This window comes from Ictidomys tridecemlineatus, chromosome 11 (assembly GCF_052094955.1).
Source record: "Ictidomys tridecemlineatus isolate mIctTri1 chromosome 11, mIctTri1.hap1, whole genome shotgun sequence".
Classification (NCBI taxonomy): Eukaryota; Metazoa; Chordata; class Mammalia; order Rodentia; family Sciuridae; genus Ictidomys; species Ictidomys tridecemlineatus.
Genome location: NC_135487.1, coordinates 127,766,164 through 127,786,802, shown reverse-complemented (window position 1 = coordinate 127,786,802; position 20,639 = coordinate 127,766,164). Strand labels below are relative to the sequence as shown.

The window sequence follows — 20,639 nt, the reverse complement described above, 5'->3', positions numbered from 1 at the left end:
ACAGGAAGAACAGCAGCCGATTTGGATTCCAGAGAGATTAACCAAGGTTCTGACCCAGAACAGCAGCCGATTTGGATTTCAGAGAGATTAACTAAAATCCTGACCCAGTGATTGTCTGGAGTCGGGGGTCTGTTTTTGTGTTTCCACAGGGAGAACAGCAGCTGATTTGGATTCCAGAGAGATTAACTAAAGTGATTTCTACAGACCAAAAAGAAGATGATTTAGCTCAAATCCATAATAGCTGATATCCAAAACTCCAATTTGGCTATCCTTACATCTGCGACAGAACCAGGATGCTTTTTTCAATATCTATTTTATTATTGCCCTTTCCCATATCATGAAGTTCTATTTTATTTTTTTGAGCTCATACAGACCTAGGTTAATGTTTTGCTGATCAGTTCTATTTTTTTTTGACTATAGAGTTTTTAAACATTGCAATAGAGATTTTACCTGTAAAAAGTTATAAGGCCTTTACTATTATGTTATGTGTTGTATGTATTATATTATGTGTGCACACTTGTGTTTTGTGTTATATGTTTGAATGTACGTATGTCCAATGTATGTATTTCCATATATCATATATGATGAGCGCTCATGAAAAGATGGATCCAAATATTTTTTTTTTATTCACGTGATTTAAATGGTTTAATTTAAATTGGGTAAATAACTGTTAAGAATTGTTTTAATATGTAAACAAAAAAGGAGGTTAACAGATCTGTTTGTTTACTCTCACCTTTCGTTTTCATTATATTTAATAATTCTCTTCACTATAATGTAAATTGTTAAGAAAATTGTTTTCTTTTAGTGCCTTCTGAAATGTTACCTAATTTTTTCTTTAGCCATTATTGCCAGAATTTCTATCTTCAGATGAAGATAATATAAATTGTTAAGAAAATTGTTTTCTTTTAGTGTCTTCTGGAATGTTACCTAATTTTTTCTTTAGCCATTATTGCCAGAATTTCTATCTTCATCCCAGTGCCGATGAAGATAATATAAATTATTAAGAAAATTGTTTTCTTTTAGTGTCTTCTGGAATGTTACCTAATTTTTTCTTTAGTCATTATTGCCAGAATTCCTATCTTCATCCCTGTGCCGGTGAAGACAAAGATAAAACTAATCTACAGTTTCTGCAATAGCCATCACTGAACTGCTTACAGGACTTGCACTGAACTGCTTACAGAACTATGTGTCACTTATATGCATTGTGAACTATCTGTTGGTGCAGCGACTTGTGGTAGTGTTGGGGTATTTTTGCTGATGATATCATCGGTGGTACAATTTTCCCAAAAGGAGCCGTCAATTGACTTGGTATATCTTCCTCCCTTCTGCTTGTCATGATCATTCAGCTAAAATTTGAGGGTCAACAGAGGTGAGGCAAAGAACCTCACCCCCCCCCCCCCCCCCCCGCTGAGACCTCTCCACAGGTGTGGCTGTATACTGGACCGGTAGTCAATGACGGGTAAGATCCAATTACAATGGTACCAACCTAAGACAGGAGGCTGACGCCCTGAGGTCAGCTCATCCGAAGACGGGTAAGGACCATATGTATTGGACAACCTAAGGCAGGCACGGTCCATAAGCCACATGCTTGTTGTTTAAACAGAGAGGGGGAGATGTTGAGAGCCACAGCCAAAGGGGCCCCAGCAAACTTCCAGCTGCCAGCAAGCTTCAGACTGCCCCAGCAACATCTAGCTGATTGGCTCCTCTGCGGTGATGTTCATTGGGCTGTTTCCCTGCCCTTCAGACTGCCAGCTGATGATTGGCTCACAGCTGCCCCAGCAACATCTAGCTGATTGGCTCCTCCACGGAGCTGCTCATTGGGTGACTTCTTTGGCTCTGCCCACGCAACCCAGCCAATCAGCCTCAAGAGGAGGAGGATTGTGGGAGGTTGAGAGGCTGGTGTGGGGGAGAGAGGCTTGTGGAAGCCGGTGGTGGCAGTTGGGCTCTGAGGGTTTTTCCCTGGAGCTGTTTTGTTTGGCGTTTGTAGTTCTAAAAATAAAGTTAGTTTCTTTTTGACAAGTGGCTCCTGATTTGTGCCAAGCCAGATTAAGAAAGCAAAAATCAAGATCTCTGCTTTGAACATGCCACGTCAGGGACGCCAACCCAAGTCGAAGGGACACGTGAACAGCTGGATGGAGGAATCTGGGGTGTGAGAAGGTCTGGGCTGGAGGTGTGTGTGTAGAGCTCTATGGCATTTAGATACTAGCAGCTGGCTGAGGTCATCAAGAGAGAAAGGAAACGGAGGACCCAGCTCAGTTCATATGAGAAGGAAGCAAAGTATATTACTGCATGAGATGCTGAGAAAACGTGCTACTACATCAGCGTCTCCTGTCCTATAAGCCACCTGCCTTGATTTCCCAGGAGGAGCTGGCAGCAACATCCTGTGTCCCCACGGCACACTGCATGTCCCTCCATACGGCACATTCCAACTCTGTGTTACGGTCACACATCCTGCACACTTGGGGCAGCAATTCTTCACATTCTCAATTGAGTTGATAATAAGTCCTTGTGTTTTGAATGAATGAGCAACGGAGTTTCAGAAAGCATTTCATAGAAGATAAAGAGGAAAAGCCAGGCATGGTAGTGCATGCATGTAATCCCAGTGTCTCAGGAGGCTCAGGCAGGAGGATTACAAGTGCAAAGCCAGCCTCAGAAACTTAGGGAGGCCCTGAGCAACTCAGTGAGACCCTGTCTCTAAATAAGAAAATAATAATAATAATAATAATAATAATAATAATAATAATAATGGGCTAGGGATGTGGCTCAGTGGTTGACGAAAAAAAAGAAGAAGGAAAAACACTGAACCTATTACATAAAGGAATTAAAGGCATGAATTTAAAGGAAATGAGTTCTGCTGGGCGTGGTGCTGTACACTATAATTCTAGTGACTCCAGAGGCTGAGGCAGAAGATCACAAGTTTGAGGCCAGTCTCCGCTATTTAGTGAGACCTTGTCTCAAAATAAAAAAATAAACAGTACTGGGGATGTGGCTCAGTACTGGGGATGTGGCTCAGTGGTCGAGTGCCCCTGGGTTCAACCCCCAGAAGTGGGGTGGGAGGCGCTGGGGGTTTACTCAGACTGAAGGATATGAACCATAAAGAGCAGGAGGGAGGCTGATCTTCCCTTCCAGAAGGCCCAACGGTGGGCTATGCATCCCGCCACAAGGGGGCAGTGGAGAGCCTTTGCTGCCCTCCCAGCCTGAGGGCTCTGTTGGGTCATGCTGGTCAAGGGTTAAGGTTTCTTACTATGTTAAAAGCTCTAACTTGCTAACGAAGAGTAATGATCCAAAAGAAAACTGGATAAGGACAGAAAAGGTATTTCACATAAAAGTAAATGCAAATCACATGTAAACACTAATAAATGAATGTTGTTACTCTAAAGACAGAATGTATAACAAGGTGCCATTTCCATGAGCTTTTCTCCTTGATGTTTTTTTTTAAAATATATTTATTTTTCATTGTAGGTGGACATAATACCTTTATTTATTTTTATGTGGTGCTGAGGATCGAACCCAGGGCCTCACGTGTGCAAGGGAGAGCTCTCTCTACTACTGAGCTACAACCTCAGCCCGATGGCTTTTTTTTAATTTGAAAAGTTAGATACCACACCAGTAAAAATTCCAACCGCTCAGAATATACAATGAAATGTGTCCTTCCCTCCCCAGATGCAGTGCAGTTACCAGCTACCTGACTGTCTTAATCCTTCCAGAAAATATTCTGCGCGTGTACACACACACACACACACACACACACACACACACACACACACACACACTACGTCTCTCCCCTGCCATCCACAGTGCCTTCCACTCTGCCGCACAGGTTTCAGAGACGGTTTCACACAGACACGCTGTGCTTTACGTGGTTGTTCGGTGCTCTTTAGCGGAGATGCACGGCGGCTGACTTAACCAGTGTGCCAATGATGGTGCTAGAGACCACGTCCAGCCTCTTACTGCTGTGAACAATGCTGCATGAAGACCTCTGCACCAACGCCGTGCACTGTGTGTCTGGAAGTTCAGAGTGGCACCTCGGGCCAGAGGCACGGTTCTCACACTCAGCTGTGATGCACAGGCTGAACTGCACCGCTGTCAAAGCGTCAATTTAATCTACAAAATGAGGTCCTGTACCTTTCTGTTTACTGACAATTCATTGTACTTCTTTTCCTTTTTCTTTCGGTACCAGGGACTGAACCCAGGGGCACTTTACCACTGAGACGTATTCCCGACCCTTTTTTTTTTTTAGACAGGGTCTCACTGAGTTGGTTAAGGGCCTCACCAAGTTGCTGAGGCTGGCTTTGAACCTGTGATCCTCCTGCCTCGGCCTCCTGAGCTGCTGGGATTACAGGCTACAGGTGTGCCACCACCTGGCAATTCACTGTATTTCTTTTTCTATGAATGTACAGCTCACATACTTTAGTTTTCTCCTAAGGTCTTCCATTGGGATTTCTGTAGAACCCCTCATGTATCAAAGAAATCAGCCCTCGGGCTGCTGGCACTGTGGTGTTTTTCTCAGGTGGTCTTTTGACTACGCACCATTTTTTTCTTACTATTAACATTTCTGGGCTTTTTACCTGATGACTTTATGTTTTGTGTCTTTGATTGGAAAGGCTTTGCTGCTTAAAGATTCTAGAAACATCCCTCCTTTCCATCTAGTGATCTGATTTCATTTATTTTACATTTAAACCTTGGATCTGTAGGGTCTGGGAGTCGGGAAGGGGGCAGACAAACAGCTCTGGTTTTGTTTTCAGGATGGAGAGCTGGCAGCCCCACTACCTCCATTTCCCCACTTATTTGGAGCCTTATGTTTACAACATACAAAAATACCTTTCATATGGTTCTCAACCTTTTGGGTGCTCCCGTCTGATCCCCGGAAGCACCTTTCTAGCTATGTACACCACAACACTGTTTTAAAATCTGGTAGGGGCTGGGGTTGTAGCTCAGCGGTAGAGCGCTTGCCTGTCGCGGGTGAGGCACCAGGTTCAACCCTTGGCAGCAGGTAAAAAACAAATAAATAAAAAAAAAAAGTAAAGGTTAAATTCTTAAAAAAAAAATCTGGTAGGATCAGTCCTTTTTTCCCTGAATTTCCTATTTTTATGTATTTGTTTTTCATATGAAATTCAGAATCAAGTCTTCTACTTGCAAAATAAATTCTCTTGATGTTTTATTGGGACCATATTAAGTGTGAAGATTAATCTGGGGACAGCTGCTATCTTTAAAATACTTGGCCTGGGGTGTAGCTCAGTGGTAGAATATACACCTAGCACATGTGAGGTTCTCAGTTGATCCCCAGACCACAAAAAACCAAAACACAAAAACCTTTACTGTCTAATAACAGATTCTTCCTCCCATTTAATTAAGTCTTCCTTCATATCTTTCATTACCTTTTTACTTAACGTTGTTCCTACATAGTTCCTATTAGGACTGTGCCTAGGTAGTTTATCTTTTTTTAAAATTTTTTTTTCTGTGGTGCTGGGGATTGAACCCCGGGCCTTGTGCGCGCAAGGCAAGCACTCTACCAACTGAGCTATACCCCAGCCTGGTAGTTCATCTTTTTAGCTGCTGTTGTAATAGGGTAATTTCTTCCACTGCATTTCCCAATTGCTTATTCCTGCATACAGATAAGCTCTTTTTTAAAATTATTTTATTTGTTATATACTTATTTTTCATGTGATGCTGAGGATGGAACCCAGTGCTAGGCCAGCGCTCCTCCACTGAGCCACAGCCCAGCCCTCAGGCAAGCTCTGGACTCTTCTACATTACACTGCGATTTCTGACTTTTCTCAATTCTCTGCCTGTGCATTTCTTTGGTTTTCAGGTAAGTATTCCAGGTACACAATCAAGCCATCTGCAAATAATGATTAACTAACTACCTCTTTCTTCTTTGTTTACTTGGTTTTCTTTCTTTGTTTTTGGTACTTGGAATTGAACCCAGGGGTGCTTTACCACCAGCTATATATATCTGCAGCTCTTTTAGTTTTTGCTATTTTGAGATAGGATCTCACTAAGTTGCTTCGGACTTGTTGAGTTGCTGAGGTTGGCCTTAAAGTTGTACTGAGTACATGAACAGTACGTGCTTAAAAGTTCTATCAATGCTGGGCATGGTGGCACACATCTGTATCCCAAGACTCAGGAGACTGAGACAGGAGGATCTCAGTGCAGCCTCCCGAGTCCCTGGGATTACAGGTGTGCACCACACACATGGCATGTACACTTATTTCTTTCTCTTGACTGGCATTGGCTAGAATTCCAGAATAATGCCTAATAATGATGACACTGACAACTATGTCTCCCTCCTGACTGTAATGGGAACAGTTCTAGGTTCATCATTAAATAAGCTGCTGGCTTTTGACTTCAAATGTATTTTTATCATGGTAAGGAGGTATTCAATCATTTTAATTTTACTGACAGCTTGTTTTGTTAATCTGAATGGATGTTGAGTTTTATAGATACCTTTTCAAAATCTCTGGAGATAATTATGTGGTTTCTCTCCTGTGATTTATTAATATGGTAAATAGTAATAATAAATATCCTAACAGATTAATCTTTGCAATATAGCAAAATACTGGTTTTTTTTCCATTTTAGAATGGCAAAGATAAGATTTTTAAAAAATGTTTTTTGTAGTTGTAGATAGACAGCATGCCTTAGTTTATTTGTTTATTTTTTTTTGTGGTGCTGAGGATCGAACCCAGTGCCTCACAGGTGCTAGGCAAGTGCTCTGCCCCTGAGCCACATCCTCAGCCCCCCAAAGATAACAATTTTGATGATATCATATTAGCCTGGGTGGAGCTGGGGAAAAGCCATTCTTACATATTGTTGGTAGAAGCATAAGATGGTGTGATCTCACTGGAGGAAAATCACTCATTTACATATTAACATTTTGAATGCTCATAAACAGGCTATACTATTGTTCATAACAGCAGAATTCTGGAAACAATCCAAGTGTTCTCCAAGAGGAGCTGGTTAACTAAATCACGTGCACTCTAACAATACACTTTGCAGCATTACTAAAAGAATATAGGGATATATAATGCTATTTTATTGTTGTATAAGATCAAGTTATAGATCAATGCTTATATGAAACCAACAGGGGAGATGCACTTGCCTGTATTTACACAAACACACTCAAGAGACACATATTATAATGCAAAATCATTAAATGTTGATGGGGGTTGTGGATAGGAGATGAGAGCTAGGCCCAAGGGAGACTGAGAATGAACTTCTTATATTTTTCTGAATTTTTAAAAAATTTTTGAGTAGTCTATTACGTACACAAAAATTTTTAAACCTTAAAAAAATATATCGCTCATGGCCCCAAAATTTCACTCCTAAAAATTTACTACTGATAGGGGCTGGGGTTGTGGCTCCGAGGTAGAGCGCTCGCCTACCATGCGTGAGGCACTGGGTTCGATCCTCAGCCCCACATAAAAATAAGATAAAGATATTGTGTCCACCTATAACTAAAAAATAAATATTAAAAAATTACGACTGACAGTTTTGCTAATGAAAGCAAAAGCATACAGTATGAGGAGATTCAACTGGAGTGTTTCCAATAGTGTGACCAAAGCAACCGGAATGTCACTGGAAGTGGGTTAAACAAATTATGCCAAGTTGGGGTGGGCTGTTCCCAAGTACTAGCAACATTTTATTTTCTTAAACTAGGTGGTGGCGCCTCAGTATCTATTCTAGAAAAGGTCTGTCATATCTCTTATTTAATAAGTAATTTTAAAATTGCAAGTATTTAGTCAATGAAATATTATTCAGCTGTGCAAGAGACCTTGGTAGAGCTGCATATTCTGATTTGTATTTTTCTCTGAGACACACTGGCACAAGGTGCTGAACAGAAAGCATGCTCTATGCTTATTTTTGTTTAAAAAAAAAGAAAAAAAGAAAGGAAACTGTGCTAATTATGCATAGAAATTTCCAGAAGGAAATTCAAGTTGATAGCATGAGGATCTTAGGAGAGAAGTCTGGGATAGAAATAAGACTTTTCACTATAGACTTATTTGATCAGTTTGAATAATTTTCTATGTGTGTACACATATATATATATTCTTTCAGAAATAAAAAAAGTAAAAAAAAAAATATATATATATATATATAAGGCTCACTGTCACTGAAGAGTAACTGTATCCTCAAGATGGAAGACTAACTTCATCCGAGAGGCTGTGGAGAGAGGGTTGGCTTGTTTCATCACCTGCCTTCCCTGTCCTTCACAGCCGCACACTCTCTCTTTCCCGGACGACACACCACCCACCTGATGACCCCCAGCAGGAGCTGGGCCGGGAGCACTCACTTGGGCTCATGAGGGGGGCCGGACTGGTCCACCAACTTGAACTCCGCAGCAAAGCCATGGGAGCGGGCGTACTCTAACAGGCCGCCCACGGGGTTGGTGTTCAGGTATCTGACGAGCTCACCGATCCTCCTGATCCTGTTGGGCATCCCGTCCAGGTTGTCAAGTGATTCTGGGTTGGCACCTCCAGACTAGAGGAGAAGCAGCCAAACAAAGAGGAGCCATGAACACTCAAAGAAACGTGGGCCACCCTGACCCGCTCCGTTGCTAGATCACCCCGTTGCTAGATCGCCCCGTGGTGTTTCAGCAGGAGAAACGCCCACCTGGTCATCAACCGAGTTGGCGGCCTCCTCGTGCAGGGCCTTCATGGCCTCCTCTGCGGCCATCTGCTTGGCCACTTTCTTGCTGGGGGCACTCACGGTAGGGAAGGTCTGCGCTCCCACCGCCACACAGTACTGGAACCTGACCGCGAGGAGGAAGGTGGTGACTGCAGAGACCGGCCCAACTTGCTACCGTTCTCTACTACATGCGATCTCTTGTGCATGTCACCTGCTCTAGTCACTTCTGCCTGGCACAGCCGCTGCCCCTCGCCCACCTGCTGCCCGGGTCTCTCAGCCTGGCTCCCCACTTTCAACATGCAAAACTTTCCCCTCCTCCACAGACCCTCAGAGAGCTGCCCAGGCCCACAGCCCTGGACCTTCCTGTCCCACCAATAGTGACCCCCACGCTACCAACCCCTCCTTGCCCTTGGTCCCTCTGAACTCTCATTCCAGCTTCTCTGCTTTCCCAGCAGCAACCAGGTCCTGAAGGCCCCTTCCACATGCAGCAGAAGAAACCGCTCAGCCTGTTTCTGAGAAGCCTGGCGGAGACGCCGTCCTGGGACGTACTTGGGGTCGTGGGCAGGGCCTTCTTTGGACAGGAGCCGGAATTCACAGGAGTTGCCCAGTTTGTGCATACACTCCAGCAAGGTAGTGACGGGGCTCTTCCCAGAAAACAGGGACGACGTTGAGGTGGCGGTGGGCTGGGGCTCTGCTGCCTGGAGAGAGTGAGACAAGAAGACAGAACAAAACACGAGAAACTGAGACGAGGCCAGCTGGTCCGCCTCCGCAGAAGGGACGGACGGGAGAGTCCCGGATCCGTCAGTGTTAAGGGTGGCCTTCCAGGGCGGAGCTGCAGGGGACTTCCCGGGCAAGGCAGGAGAGAGCAAGTTATCTGCCCAGAGTGGAGACGAGCACCGTACCGCCTCAGCCTCTTCCAGGTTTGAGGTCCTGCACCTCCAGCTAGGTTCCAGGGGGCAGGAGAGGGGCTGGGAGGGAGGAGAGCAGCTGGAGGTGGGCAGAGGGGGCAGGAAGCTGTCTTGGACGAGAGACCAGGGCTTTTAGACCAGGATCGCTTCCAGGGCCAGTTAAGGTGCGACCCCTTGAGACCCGAGACGAGACCCGCCCTGGGAAGTCCCTACCTCCTCTGGCTCCTTTTCTGTGGAACAGCAGGACAAGTCCTCTGGCTTCCCGCTGTCCTTGGCTTTGGCCTCCCGAAGCAGGATGGTCATGGCTTTCAGAGCTGCGTCCTGCTTGGCCACCTTCTTGCTGCCGGCTTCTGCCGGGGGGAACTCTCGGCCGCTGATGACGACCTGGAACTTAAACCTTGGCGGAAAGCAGTCAGACGTGAGAAGCCGCGCTCTTCCCGCGTGTCCCACCCCACTGAGCAGACCTGGAGGTAGGCCAGGAACTTCTGTCCCTTTGGAGGCTTGGCCTGTCCCTTCATTTTTTTTTTTTTTTTTTTTTGGTACCAGGGACTGAATCAGGGACACTCAACTACTGAGCCACATCCTGAGCCCTGTTTTGCTTTTTATTTAGAGACGGGTCTTGCTGAGTTGGTCAGGGCCTCACTAAGTTGCTGAGGCTGGCTTTGGACTCTCAGTCCGCCTGCCTCGGCTTCCCAAGCCACTGGGATTATAGGTGTGCACCACGGCACCTGGCAGCTCGTCCGTTCTTTTAGGAAACAGAGCAGCCAGTGACTCTGTCCCCAGAAGTCAGTGAAGCATGCACAGCCACCACAGTGGGTGATAGGAACCTGGCTTACAGGAGACCCCCCATGCCTTGAATATAATAAGTTGTGTGCAATAAGCAACGGGCTAAAATCACCATGAGAGTCTCGACAGCAACCCAAAAGCCTTCATCCTAAAGCAAACGAGGTGGACTGGCCTCCTCAGGAAGGTCCTAAAAAATAGGGGAGGCCTGGGGGTGTGGCTCGGTGGCATTAGAGCCTGGGCTCGGTCCCCAGCACTGCAAAAGGAAAGAAAGAAGAAAGAGAGCAAGGCGTGTCCGAATCAGTCTCCTGCTCTCCACACACTGCCGCTCACGGGGCCCCACTGGGTGGAGGGAGAAGGGGAGGATGTGGGAGGATGAGGGGCAGGCTGGGGAAGGGGGCAGAGGAGGACGGGGCAGCCTCCAGGGCTGTTTGTCCCTAAGTTACCCCCAAAGATAATTCACTCTTAAAAAGTGTGTTAAGTCGTGCTAGACCTCTCGACTTCCTCCGAGCCTGAGGTGAAGGAATTTCCCTTGTTATACAGAAAACCAAAAGCATTTGTTACGGGCTACTAGACCCAGCCTGGGCCTCTTGCAGTCAAGCTTCTATATTTTCCTGGGCTCTTGGCTCCATCTGGGGTTTCATTTAGAAAAGGAGGTCAGATTTCTTATCTCCCAGGTCTTCTGAAGTACTTTATATGGCATCGACGCTCCTGTAGCTGAAGTTCAAAAATTATTTAACCACAAAACTCCTGGCTGTCCCCCAACTCTGGCAAAGGGGCTGGTGGGGAAAAGGAGGACAGCCACTCAGCCTCTGTCACAAACAGACAAAGCCGTCACGGCCCTGCCAGCTTCTGGACAGACACACCCCTCTTCTTAACAGCTCCCCTGTAACGCCAACTTGGGGCCACTAAGACGGTCAGAGGAGGACCAAGGGCCAAAGGGCGATGCTCAGTCTGGAGAGCAGCCGTGTAAACGCCGTCCCACGCCACGAGGACGTTTGGGCCAATGATGGATCACGTAACACAATAGTGGACCCACAAGGTGGTACTGCCCAGTGACCTGAGCTGTCGTAGGTTTGTGTAAGCACACTCTAGGTTGGTACAGTGACAAAATCACCTAATAGGACATGGCTCAGGATGTGTCCCTGTCCCTGACATTAAGAGTTGGTGGCATGTTCCCCATTCTCTCTGGTTCTGTCCAGCAGCGGCTTGCAGCCACTCGGACTTGAGCCAATGGCTCCTGGTCCTTTCTGGGCCCACCTGTCTCAGTCTGTCCTGGCCAAGAGTGCAAGGCCCGCCAGCTGCCTGAAGGAGCCTCAGGTGCTTCTCAGCAGTGCCAGCTGCCTCTGTGCAGAGGAGGTGTTTAAAGTTAGACTACCACCCTCAGCAGGCGGGCGGGCGGGCGGGCGGGCGAGCAGGCGGGCCTGCCTCCCAGTTGAGTGGTGCACCTGGGCTCTGCACAACCCTTACCCTTGCGTGGCCCACCCTTGGTGGTCCTGTTCCTGTACCTTGTCCAGGAACCCAACTGGAGGGGGAGGTGGGGAGGGAGTTAAGTCCTGGCCTAGGGCCTCGGGGGCAGGCGAGACCCGGTGCCTGAAAGCTGTGATTTCTAAGGAAGCCTCATTTCAGCCAAGAGTCCACCTCCCCCTTGGCTCGGCCAGGATTCTGGTGGCTCCAGGCCCCTCGCCCAGAGAATGGACCAAAGGAGGATGATTCAGCCAAAGGCCAAAAAGGAAGAGGGGGACAGGGCCACCGAAGGGCACCGCTCACAATCGGCTGAGGCTTGTTGGTCCGGCCCTAGGCGCGTCCGGCGGGGGCTCACCGGGGCTCGTGGGGGGGCCCGCTCTGCTCGATGAGGTGGAACTCGCAGGTCTGGCTGGCGAACTGCGCGTACTCCAGCAGCCCGCTGACGGGGTTCTTCAGCTGGCACTCGGTCAGCTTCTTGTAGGGCGAGCACCGAGGCAAGCCGTGGCTGTAGAAGGAGGGCATCTCCATGATGGCTCGGAACTCGCCCGGGGCCGCGTGGATGCTGTTCAGGTCATCCGGGATGTCATCTGTGGCCCACTGGCCATTTTCAAAGTCCACATACCCTGCTTTTGAGGGGCCATTGTGATAAACAGGGGGCCTCAGTTTTATGAACCCTGGTCTGGGCTCCTGTCTACTTTCTAACCTTATGAGCGGGTCCTGCCCATTCTCCGCCTTTTCTGTGGGCATCGTATTGTTTGGGGCATTGGATGGGGGGAGGTGATAGGTGGGGAATGCCGTGTTCCTGCTGGTGGCGGGGACAGCACCCTGGGTGGCCGCGGGGGCACTCTGTGTGCTCCTCTTGATCTGCATCCTCTCTCGCTTCTTGTCCGTCAGGTACCAGGTGGGGATGGCCCCTTGCCGGTAGACGTCGCCCTGCTTTTCCATGTCGCACAGCACTGCGTTCACATCTCGGGCTCTGGTGAAGCCGATGTTTTTAGCCAGACTCAGGGCGGAGCAGTTAGTCACGTTGAACAGGTAGTCGCAGATCTTCTCCTTGATCTCAGCCATGTCCAAAGGCTCGGGAGGATCTTCTGAGTCAGATGTGGGGTGACTCTCTTCAGATTCCGACTTGGGCTCTGGGCTTGGGGCTCCCTGGCTCTGAAGGTCGGGCTGTACAGGGGTGCCGGGCTGTGCAGGGGTGCCGGGCTGTGCAGGGGTGCCGGGCTGGCTCCAGGCAGGAACGGAGGCCGCAGCACTCCACAAAGGGGGTGTGCCCTGCTTCCTGTGCAGCTGACCCTTCTTTGCCAGGGAGTACAAAGCTTGATTGACCTCTCTCTTGGGGACCCTGAGCTTCCTGGCCAGCTCCCGCGCTGTGGTGTCCTTCCCTTCCCCGAGCTCCTTTAGGAACTCTAAGATCCTTTCCTCGTGGCCCTGACTGATGCTCAGTCCCTGGAAGCGGGAGGAGAGCCGGTCAGCACCTCTCCACGGCAGGCCCCTGCCACCTGGCAGGGGAAGCTGGGGCACTGCCTGCAGCCCCTGACCTCTGAGAGGCACGCGGCTGCAGACCCCCCAGATCTCAGGCTGCCTGGCTCTAACAGGTGGTCCCGGAAACCTGGGCCAGAGTCCTGGGGGCACTACCGGTGGTGGCAGGGACGGTGCCCGCGTTCCAGTCAGGGGCACTTCCGAGAGCCGCCCCTTGAGAAACTCTATTTGCTGGAGCCGGAAGCTATCGGTGCGCGATTCCTGCCGCGGCTGCTGCGGTCTGGCCTTGCTGTGCTCATAGCCGTGGCCAGGGCGGGGGCGGCGTGCGTTGAAGAAACACCCCTGTGGACAGAGGGAGCAGAGGGGTGAACCAGGCTGCAGGAGGCCGCGGACTCCCCTCCTGACCCTGCCCCGGACCACGCGCCCGGCTTCCAACAGGCTGAAAAGGTGACAGTCATGGGCTTGCGGCCTAGCTGGGGTGACTTAGCCACCTCTTAAGTACTGCCTGGGGCCACCATTGGCACACAGGGGACAGGAGGCGGAGCACAGGGGCACCCAGCAGGGGTTCGAGTGCCCCAGCCTCTCCAGAGACCTAACTAGTCTCCCTTTCCACAGCGTTTTGGAGAGTGGACAGGAACCTTCCCACCAACGCCAAGAGACCCTCTGCAACCCGAAAACAAATCGCATTGTGTCTTAAAACCAAAACCAGAACCCTGAAAAAGGAAGGGCGTGAGGGGGCTGGGGATGGACAGGGCTCCCCCTCCCTGAGCCAGGCTCCCCACGTGTCAGCCCTGGCCCCCTGCCCGTCACTGCCCTCCCACGAGGCTCACAGTGTGGTTTCAGGGAAGCTGGCACACTGTCCTTGCTCCTCAGCATGGTGCCCAGGCTGGGGTTGGGAGGGGCACCTGGCACTTCTCCCAAGCACCCGGGCAGGGTCCCCTCCTTACCCTCAGCCAGCCTCCTACCCTCCCAGCTACCTCCCGAGGGCTGTTTCCACGGCCCCCCCTTCTGAGCTCTGCTTGTGGGCGCAAGAGACCCCAAATTCTCCTGTCGCCGTATGTTCACTGCAGTGAAGCAGCCGTGGCCCACCCCACAAGGGCCCTCCATCTGGGGCCTGTCCTCTCACTGAGTGTGCAGCAGGCAGGAGGTGCTCATGGGGCTGGGGGTGGCAGGAGGCACTCTGCTTCCTTGGCCCAGGGCTACAGGCTGGGAGGGGCTGCACCTCGTGTTATGTCCCCTCCTCTGGTCCTCCTGAAGGCTCCAGGGCAGCTGCGCCCCTTTCTTCAACAGCTGTGCTTCCTACTCCCCACAAGTAGGGGACGCTGGCATTCTTGCCGGTGGCTCTCATGGGTTGTAGGGTTCCTTGATCTCTATGACAGTGGCCTCCCGCTCCTCTTTCAGCCACGTCTGGCTTGTCCAGCTGCCCCTCTGATATCACCATTAATGCCAACCCAGGCCTCGGCTGACCCCTCAAACCCTGAAACTCTTCTCCAGGGGCTGGGATCTGAGAGCTGTGCCATCACAGCACAAGCAGCCACTCACAGCACGTCAACGTCTGTGGACGGCTTCCTTACGGGGATCTCCTTTCCCCCAAACAGGGGTCAGCTGTGGGCTGCGCTGGCCGACCCCTGCTCCTTTCTGGGGGCAGCTTCCCCACGTCTCTGAAGGCTCCCTCACTCTGCCTGATCTGTGGTCAGTTGGCCTCTCTACCCAGCACCCACTGAAGGACAATGACTGCGCTAACAGGTCCCTACACGTCCTGCTCTTGAGCCGTGGCTGGGTCTCCACTGTTGGTCACCCAGTGCCACAAACTGCCCGGGCTCACCGCAGATGAAGCTTCTTCAGAAAACTCTCCTCCCAGGATCTGGTGACCCAGCATCAGGCATCATCTCTGTCCCCTTCTCCTGCCCTTTCTATACCCTCAGTCCCCATGGCTTGTCTAAGGAGTTTCCTTTATATTTAGTCCACTAGGTTGACGTCACCCACTCCGCCAACCCAAGCCAGCCCCCTGAAGCAACTCGCGTCTAGCCAGCTGCCACTTCGACCAACTACCTAGACATCGTGCCCTCAAGTAACCCGCCATTACCTCAAAGCCACAGATTCTGGACCAAATTTATCATTTCCCTCAAAGCCACCCTCCTCTCCCCTTGTCACTGTTCACGGCATCCTCCTCGCAGGTCACTAAGGCCAGGGCCCTGAGTCTCCTTCCCTGGCTGTCTGCCCTCCGTCCTCACGGCCTCCCAAGCCGGTGGCTGCCCTGCCCTGTCTGGCCCACCACCTCTGGAGGAAACGTGTCCCATTCGGGTTGCAGCCCCTGGTCACCGCCTCTTACTCAGACTACTCCGAAGCCTCAAGTCCTTCTGCTCCTCTGCCGCCACACCAGCGCGCACCTCCGCCCTCCACGGCCACCTGCCACGGCCACCTGCCACGACTGGCCCTTTCCTCCCAAGTCTCCTAAAGGCCACTTTCTTCAGGAGGCTCCGGACTCCCACTCCCTCAGCCCCCAGTCCCCTCCTGGAACTCCACCCAGTCAGCACCTGCTGTGCCTCTGGCTTCACCTTGGCTTTAGCTTGATCAATCATGGCAGAGATACAGTGAACCTGAAAGGCCATTAACAAGGTCAGGCGCCAGAAACCCCACCTCCACTCCCACACAGTGCCCATGGGGGCTGTGGCGGACTCCCCGGGGGAACTCCAACAAGGACTAGGCTACGGTCACCTTTGTCTCCCCAGCACCTGGCACAAAATTAAAACTACCAAGCAACACACATGAATGCGTGAACAAGGCACCCAGGCAACGGCACCCCCTTCCTCACTCCTCTTTTTTGGGGGTGGGGGATTCACTGAGCCCAGGGATGCTTTACCACTGATATACATCCCTAGTCTTTTTTTAAAAAATTTGAGACAGGTCCTACTTAATTTACTTATTTGTAAAGGGACCTTTATTTTCTTTATGTATATGTGGTGCCGAGAATCGAACCCAGGGCCCCCCACTGCTACACAAATGCTCTTCCACTGAGCAGCAACCCCAGCCCTCGCTCCTCTATTGTATCTCTGTCCCCCCATATTGCTAGGGGCAGAGAGCAATATGGACACAGTGAGCGCCCCAATCGCAGAGCTGGATTATAGGGATTTTTAGGGGTTTTCTGATTAGCTCTTTGGTACCTTTCAGAAAAGAAACCTTGTTCTGAACTGGCTGAAGTCAGTTTCTACCAGGTGCTTTCTAGAGTCAAACTGCTACTCTCAACCAAAATCTGGCAAATATTTGAGTGCCCACCTAAAAAAAAAAAGGGTGGAATAAATGATGAAACACTCATGCTGTGGAACAGTATTCACACAGGGTTTAAAAATATGGCCAGGGGGGTGGCACACACCTGTAATCCCAGTGACTCAAGAGCCTGAGGCACGAGGATTACAAGTTTGAGGCCAGCCTCAGCAACTTAGTGACACCCTGTACTTAAAAAAAAAAAAAGGACTGGGGCTCAGTAGTAAACTGCTCCTGGGATCAATCCCCAGTGTGTGTGTGTGTGTGTGTGTGTGTGTGTGTTTTAGATCTATTTGTATTCACCTAGAGAAAATTTAGGAATATATTGACTAAAACAACAACATAAAAGCAAGTTGCAGAATACATATACATTATTTTTTCTCTTTTTTTATAAATAAGGAAAAACTCACATGTATTCATGTACGTATATAAATGTACATGTGCATAAGCTAGAATGAATTCAGAGGAAAAAAAGAAATGATACATGAATTTTTTAACAGTTATTTTGGGAAGTTGTGTTAGAGGGGGAGGGAGGGTCATTGTCTTCTCACCCCTTTCAGCACCCTAAAAAGCAGTCCCACTTTAGAACACCATGCAGATAACCACCAATGGTGTGGGAGCGACAGGTAGGAAACCTGCCCATGGTGGTCCTTCCTAAACCCCCACCCCACTTCTCTCCCACTTCATGTCTCTTTACTGAGCAAACTGCATAACAAGTCATCTGACACTCACTGCCTCCTGGATTTCATATTAACTTGGCCTCTTATCCTTAGAATCAAGAGACTAAAGCCCCCCACCTTTACCACATGGCTCCACAGCGCCACACTCTGGTATGTCTGAAGAAATACTTCTTCAAGTCAGGTCTCCCTAATCCTTTAAAGAAGGGCCTTATTTATTTTTTGGTGCTGGGGCTTGAACCTGCACATGCTAGGCTAATGCTCTTATCACTGAGATCATCCCCAGCCCTCAAAAAGAGATTTAAAAATATACATGCATACATTAATAATATGTATACATAACAACTTTTTAAAAATGGAGGCATAATTTGCATACAGTAAAATTTATACTTTTTAGTGTACAATTCTATGAATTTTAACAACTACCAGTACAATCAAGACACAGAACACTTCAAAGCTGGGAGCGGCGGCACTTGTACCTGTAGTCCCAACTATTCCGGGGGTTACAGCAAAAGGACTGGAAGTTCAAGACCAGCCTGGGCAATTTACAGAGACCCTGACTCAAAATAAAATGTAAAAGGCTGGGGATGCAGCTCAGTGAGACAGTTGCTGGTCTACCACGTGTGAGGTCACAAAAGTAAGTAAAAAAATAAATAAAAACATAGCTGGACATAGAGCACTTCTACTCCCCGCTGAGTGTCCTCAAGCTGCTCTGCTGTCAACCTCTTCCCCCGGCACGGATCTGTTTTTTGTTCCTGTAGCCTCCTTTTTCCAGAATGCCAGGGACCTGGACAGAGACGCCACCTCTGTGCACTAAGATCGTGACGACGTCGGAGCGGCAGAATGTGTGATTCCTCACTAACTGCTGCACCGCACTGCACCGCACGCACCCACGGGCTTCCCATCAACCTGTGGCAGGGCGCGGGCACAGGCGGCCACAGACTTCCCCGACACGTCCTCAAGGGCTACTTTTAGTCTCGCTAAGGCCTCCTCTGGGGGTGCCAGGGGTGCGGGGAGGAGGGCTGCTAAAAGTCGGGAAAGTCGTGAGTGGGGCTGGGTGCGGCTGGGGGCAGCGGCGGAGCCCTGGTGGAGAGCGGCCCGGGGCCGCACCGGGAAGGGACGCGCGCCCGCCTCGGCCCCGGAAGCCGGCCCCCGCAGCCGCGCCGCACCCCGCGGACGGCTTACCTGCCAAGGATCCATGGCGCCCCTCGGGCATCGCCCCGCCGGCGCGCCCGCCCCCGAGGCCCCGGGACGCGAACCCCGCGCCAGTGCGCCGGGCGCAAAGATGGCTCCGGGTCAACTTCACTTTCGTTTCCTCGGAAGGACGGCCCCCTCCGAGGGCTGGGCGGGGTAGGGCTCGGGCAGCCTAGCGACCGCGCCGGGCTCCAGCGCCTTCCCGGCCTCGGAGCGGAGGTGGCCTTTCTTTAGGAAGTCGGGGAACCTGCCGCGCCCCTGACCCTCCGGGGCCTCCGAGGAACGCCGCGAGGCTCCGGCGCTGGGGAAGCGGCCTGAACTGCACTCCGTGGGTCGCTGGGGAGGGGTCCCTCCAAGCGTCCCCACTGTGGGACGTCTGTCCATGTCCCCTCCGCATCGCGAGCTGCAATCAGCGGGCACCAGCCAGGCGACTTCGCAAGATAAATCAAGGTAACCGCAAAGGGACCATCTGGGACCCACGCCGGCGACCCGCCCCTTCGCAGGCCGGGTGAGCACCTGAGTCAGCTTGGGCGGACACTGGCCACGCGCAGGGGTTGAAGCCGGCTGACTGTGGCCACGGGTCAGCCGCTGGACGGGGTCCGGTTCTGAGAGCTCACACCACTACCTTGTTATCTAGAAGGAAAACACCTAGGATTCCACGGTCAGGCTTACCTACTGCTTGCCCTGGCATCTAACCCTAGGAGAAGACCACAGATCCGCGCCGGGGCTCAGCAGCTCCTTCCCCCCACTCCCACTCCGGGAGAAGTGCCTTTATCTTTTTTATTTTTTAATATTGTTTTGTTTGTTTATTTGTTTATTTATTTGTTTATTGGTACCAGGAATTGAACCCAGAGATGCTTAACTACTGAGATATATTCCCAGCCCCAGAAATTCCCTTTTCTGTGTTTGATTTTTTTCCCCACCGCTTGAGATTTATGTCCCTTCCAGCTGATGCCCTGTCGCCACTGTCCTCCCCTTCATCCGACCTGTCCCTAACACTAAATTTCATTCTCTTGTAGGCAGTGATCTTTCTTCCTTCTGTGTCTTTGCACATTCTGTTCCTTGACCTAGAATGCACTTCTTCTGTTGAAGTAGTTTTTCAAAATCAGCTTCAAATATTGCAGGAGAGAGCGGTCCCTCACTCCAGGAGGGGGATGGGTGAGGCAGCGGGTTCAATTCTTGGTTCCGGGTTCTGTGCTTGCCCCTTATTCAGCATTTACCCCTTACAGAGCACTTGTTCCTCTGAAAATCCTTCAGTCATTTAACATCACTTCACTAGGCACCTAATGTGTGCCAGTGTGTGAAGCACAAATAAGAGCCCCTTCCTGCAGCTGTCAGTCAGTGGCAGGGGTGGGTGGTGCCGGGAGGATGGATGCCACAACAGCCATCCCAATGTTAGGCATTACTTGTTAATATAGTCTTCTGGGGGCAGAGAACATGTCTATACACCCCTATATTGCTGGTTAGTTGAATGAGAGAGCACTCAGCAGGTAAAATAATGGGCAAGAACATTGGGTAACTTCACAGGATGAAATTTAAAGTATCAATAACTATATGAAAAGATACTGAATCTCATTACATCAGGGAAATGCTGGGTAAAGCTGCAGTGATTACTTCCCATCCACTCAGTAGGCACCATTAACCACTGGATCAGACCAGGTAGGAGCAAGGACAAAGAGCAGCTTGTCAACTCAGGAAGCCAGTTTGCTTTCACCTAGGAAAGATGTGAACATACATACACGCTCCACAGTTCAGCCATTCCACTCCTACAGGAGGACACACATACAAGAAGTCCATAGATGCATTATTTGTAATAGCCCCCAAACTTCTGGAAACAACTCAAATGTCCATCAAAGTAAAATGGATAAATAAATGGTGGTATATGCCTATGATGGAATATTGTATAGCAACACAAGAGAAATACTACAACTGCAAACAACAAGGTGGGTAATTATCTAAATGAAATTGAGAGGAGCCATATACACATTATATATGATTTCATTTATGTAAAATCCCCAATCAGGCAAAACTAAACTATGACACGCCCTGCGTAAAGACAGGATGGTTTACCTTTAAGGAGGAAACGGGGTTTTGACTGGGAAGGAATATTCTGGGTGCTGGGGATGTTCTAGTTCTTGAACGGGTGGTAGCTAGATAAGTTTGCTTTTCAATAATTCATTAAGTTAAACATTTATATTTTATTCACATTTGTGTGTGCACATGAGAGTATTTCACAAT

General features: G+C 49.8%; 1 protein-coding gene across 3 annotated transcripts in view; it reads right to left on the bottom strand.

The window, feature by feature from the left end:
* Adar (adenosine deaminase RNA specific) overlaps positions 1-20,639 on the bottom strand; it is a 55,839-nt gene that overhangs the window by 17,009 nt on the left and 18,191 nt on the right. The window contains exons 1-6 of one of the 3 annotated variants that reach the window (XM_078027473.1): positions 18,393-18,547; positions 12,140-13,608; positions 9,748-9,931; positions 9,176-9,324; positions 8,612-8,750; positions 8,292-8,479 (exon numbers count right to left, since the gene is read on the bottom strand). In XM_078027473.1, the coding sequence (XP_077883599.1) occupies positions 8,292-8,479; positions 8,612-8,750; positions 9,176-9,324; positions 9,748-9,931; positions 12,140-13,608; positions 18,393-18,407 (2,144 nt within the window). In that variant the 5' untranslated portion in view covers positions 18,408-18,547. Of the gene's footprint in view, positions 1-8,291; positions 8,480-8,611; positions 8,751-9,175; positions 9,325-9,747; positions 9,932-12,139; positions 13,609-18,392; positions 18,548-20,639 lie in introns of those variants that run through there. The other 2 variants (XM_078027472.1, XM_078027474.1) reach the window with 2 other exon arrangements.